This window comes from Parasteatoda tepidariorum, chromosome 6, assembly GCF_043381705.1.
Source record: "Parasteatoda tepidariorum isolate YZ-2023 chromosome 6, CAS_Ptep_4.0, whole genome shotgun sequence".
Classification (NCBI taxonomy): domain Eukaryota; kingdom Metazoa; phylum Arthropoda; class Arachnida; order Araneae; family Theridiidae; genus Parasteatoda; species Parasteatoda tepidariorum.
The window spans coordinates 24,789,560-24,792,712 of NC_092209.1; the positions used below are offsets into that span (position 1 = coordinate 24,789,560).

Sequence of the window (3,153 nt, forward strand, 5' to 3'; positions counted from 1 at the left end):
TATTAGTTATTTTGAATATGCATATATTTTTGAGCCTGATTGTTTTTCGTTTATTGTTTTACAACCACTCTGAAAATCAATTTTCGGAAAGAGTGAAAGTTGGCAGGTATGCTGTTATATGTATTCGTTCAGGCGTCAAATTGACGCTTGTTCGTAAAGATATGTATTTAAGAAACGTCCGTAAACCTAGTGTTAAGGATTCCAAACTTGACATCGCTCACCTGACTAAATTATGGGGACCATATTTTGAGAGCCATACATCCCTATCCGTTGCGGGAAAAAAGTTTGATTATTCAGAGAAAGTACGTTTTTGTGTCTGCACTAATTAATTAGCCTATTTGAGGTCATCCTCTCGAACCATTAAGATTGTGTCTTAATAAATTCTCATAAGTGTTTGATTATCTGCAGTTTTTATAATATATTTATAAAAAGTCATATTAAAGTATTTGCTCATACTCCGGAATGGTATTAATCCATTTAACTATAAAGAATCTACGAATGATTTTAGTACAAAAATAATTATTTTTGATTTCAGGTCATCAATAAATTCGTCCCAATAAGAATGACACCCGAAGAAGAAAAAGCTGGTGCAGATTTAGTTGAGCACAACATTCGTTATGAGTACGACGCTAACACTAGTAGCCACTTTCCGAAGTTGGACATTGCAACTATCAACACCATTAAACTGTACATGGAGACAGCACAGAATCGGAATTTAAGAGGAGGCGCCAAACCTCCTGAAAAACTGAATTCAGGAACACAGACTGAAAGTTCCTCACCCCTGAAAAAACCTATTATATCAGACTCTTCGACTTGTTCAACAACAGTTGTTATTCCTAACGATGTCAAGATTGTCCAGGCAGACAGAGATGTTTTTGCTGCCTGGATGTCTGATGATGAAAAAAATTTGATTGCTAGTCGTACTGTTAAATGATAATTGTTATTTTAAAAGTGTATTAGCCTTTTTTAGAATGCAATGATAGTATGTAATATTAATTTATTTTAAACTATAATAAAGAGAGAGACATAATAGTTTTAATTCTGACTTTTATTCTAATTAAGATAAACAGTCACTTTCTAGATCTGAAGTGTTGTTTTATCACCTTAATACAAGAGAGACTTATTCAGAAGGTTAGCAAATATTTATTCACCATAGCAGTTTTATTTTTTCATTCAGAATTTGGTCATCCAACATATAAAAAATAATTTATAATCATCTTGCCTAATCGATTCATTATCGATTAAGAATAATACTACAGATTATCCCCCCCCAGTGACAGAGTATTATACTCTGAAACGACATAATATTTCACATAAAATTTTGAATATTACACTATTTACATCATTGATAAATATTATTTTATACTAAACAACCTTGCTTAGTTAATAATGTTAATAACAAGCATAAGTTGCCAGTTTTGCTGGAAAGTGTACATGTCTTCCAGATCTAGTCGCAATTTTGTCGGGTTTCTAGGGAGAATGATTTTTTTCTGTGCGTAAGAATTTGGAAATTCCAGATTTTACAACCCGTAAGTTTGATTCAACCTTCTCTGTAGTAGGAATCAAATATGCTGGCTTTACACGGTCTATGGACACAGTAGATTGCCTTCCTTTTAGTTGAATTGTAAGGTTTTTAGCTGACAGTTTCAAAATCCTATGTGGACCTGTATAGGGTTGACATAAGGGAGTTTTACAAAATCCACTCTTAAAAACACGTGTGAACAAGTGCTTAGTGAGGGATTTACGTAAAATGTAGTTCGTCCATGAGCAGATGTTGCAAGTGGATTGGTGTTTGAATAATACTACAGATCTCAAAGACTTCACTTCTTGTTAGGGATGGTGCTACTGTGGTTTTTGGATGCTCTGTTGCCAAAAAATAAAAAAGTCACAGTTTTTTTGCAAAATTTTACGAGCCCAGATAATGCATTGTAGTTTTTAAATATTTAAAAATTAGACCACAAACGTCTTTCCGCTATATTGACGTTTTGCTCAAATTTCAGAATAAACAAAGATAGGGTAAAGATAGGCTGAACATGACCTAGCAATCGCGAGTAACTGTTGCAAACTCACAGCAGTTATGAAAATAGCATATAGTTTGCAAAAAACACTTCATTTCATGCGACATCATACTCTCAGAGTATAAACAACAACACGCTTCTTAATCCAAAATGAACTTTTAGAGTTCGTAATCGAGTTCTGTTTAAGTAGTTAGAGAAATTCATATTTATTTATTCCAAGTGTATTTTTTTCTGTTACTTCCTAACATTAAAACAAAGCATTGGCTGTTCAGACTCAAGTACAAATATTGTTAACTTATTAAGGTTATTTTTGATCGAACTGCTTTGTTTCCGAAAAATAAATCCTAAAACTGAAAATTATTAAAATGTTAATTATGGATTCAAAATTATTAAATTTACTTTTTTAATAGCCTTTATCGGGTGGTGGGAAATATACTCACCAAAAAAAATAAAGTTAAAATTCAATTTAATTTTGTCTAAAAATCAAAATGAATTTCATTCAAACTCAAGAATAAACACATACCTGCCAATTTGTACGGTCGTTGAAAAAGCTTTTGCAAAGTGGGAGTAAACCAACAGTTAAGTTTGGAAGAACTTTCTATAAACAAAACAATTAGGACATCTACAAACATTTAGCCAACAAATGGATCTTTTCAGCATATTTTTCTTTTAAATTATAGATTCACTGTAGAAGATTAAAAAATTTTTTTGAAAATTTAAACTGAAAGATTTAATACGCCAAAACGCTAATACTGGTGACAAGCAAATTATTCTTTAAGGGCCGTACAAATTGGCAGTTGTGCTAAACACATTATAGTATATCAATATACGAGTTGAAAAGGCACTAGGCACAGATGAGTAAAACAATCAGAGTCCTAATTCGAATTCGGAACCATTGTGATAACAAATGTTGCGATTTACATGGATGTCAACTTGGAAATAACGTTTTCCCACAATACTTAGAAGGTTTAGAAATAATATTTCAAATTTAACTTGATTTTATCCACCTTTTAAGTAATTCACTGCACGAGTATCAAGTATTATTATATTTAAGTCTCTTGTATATAGTAGTGAGCAAAATCAAATTAATTAAATCACTAAGAAAATGATAAAATATGAAATTTACTATCACTAT

At 31.6% G+C, this 3,153-nt stretch overlaps 1 protein-coding gene across 1 annotated transcript in view; it reads left to right on the forward strand.

Annotated features, from left to right (window-relative positions):
- The window catches only part of LOC107453305 (putative ammonium transporter 3), a 70,485-nt gene extending 69,446 nt beyond the window's left edge, over positions 1-1,039 (forward strand). The window contains exon 8 of the mRNA XM_071181744.1: positions 536-1,039. Within this exon, the coding sequence (XP_071037845.1) occupies positions 536-934 (399 nt within the window). The 3' untranslated portion in view covers positions 935-1,039. The remainder of the gene's footprint in view (positions 1-535) is intronic.
- The last annotated feature ends 2,114 nt before the right edge of the window (positions 1,040-3,153 follow it).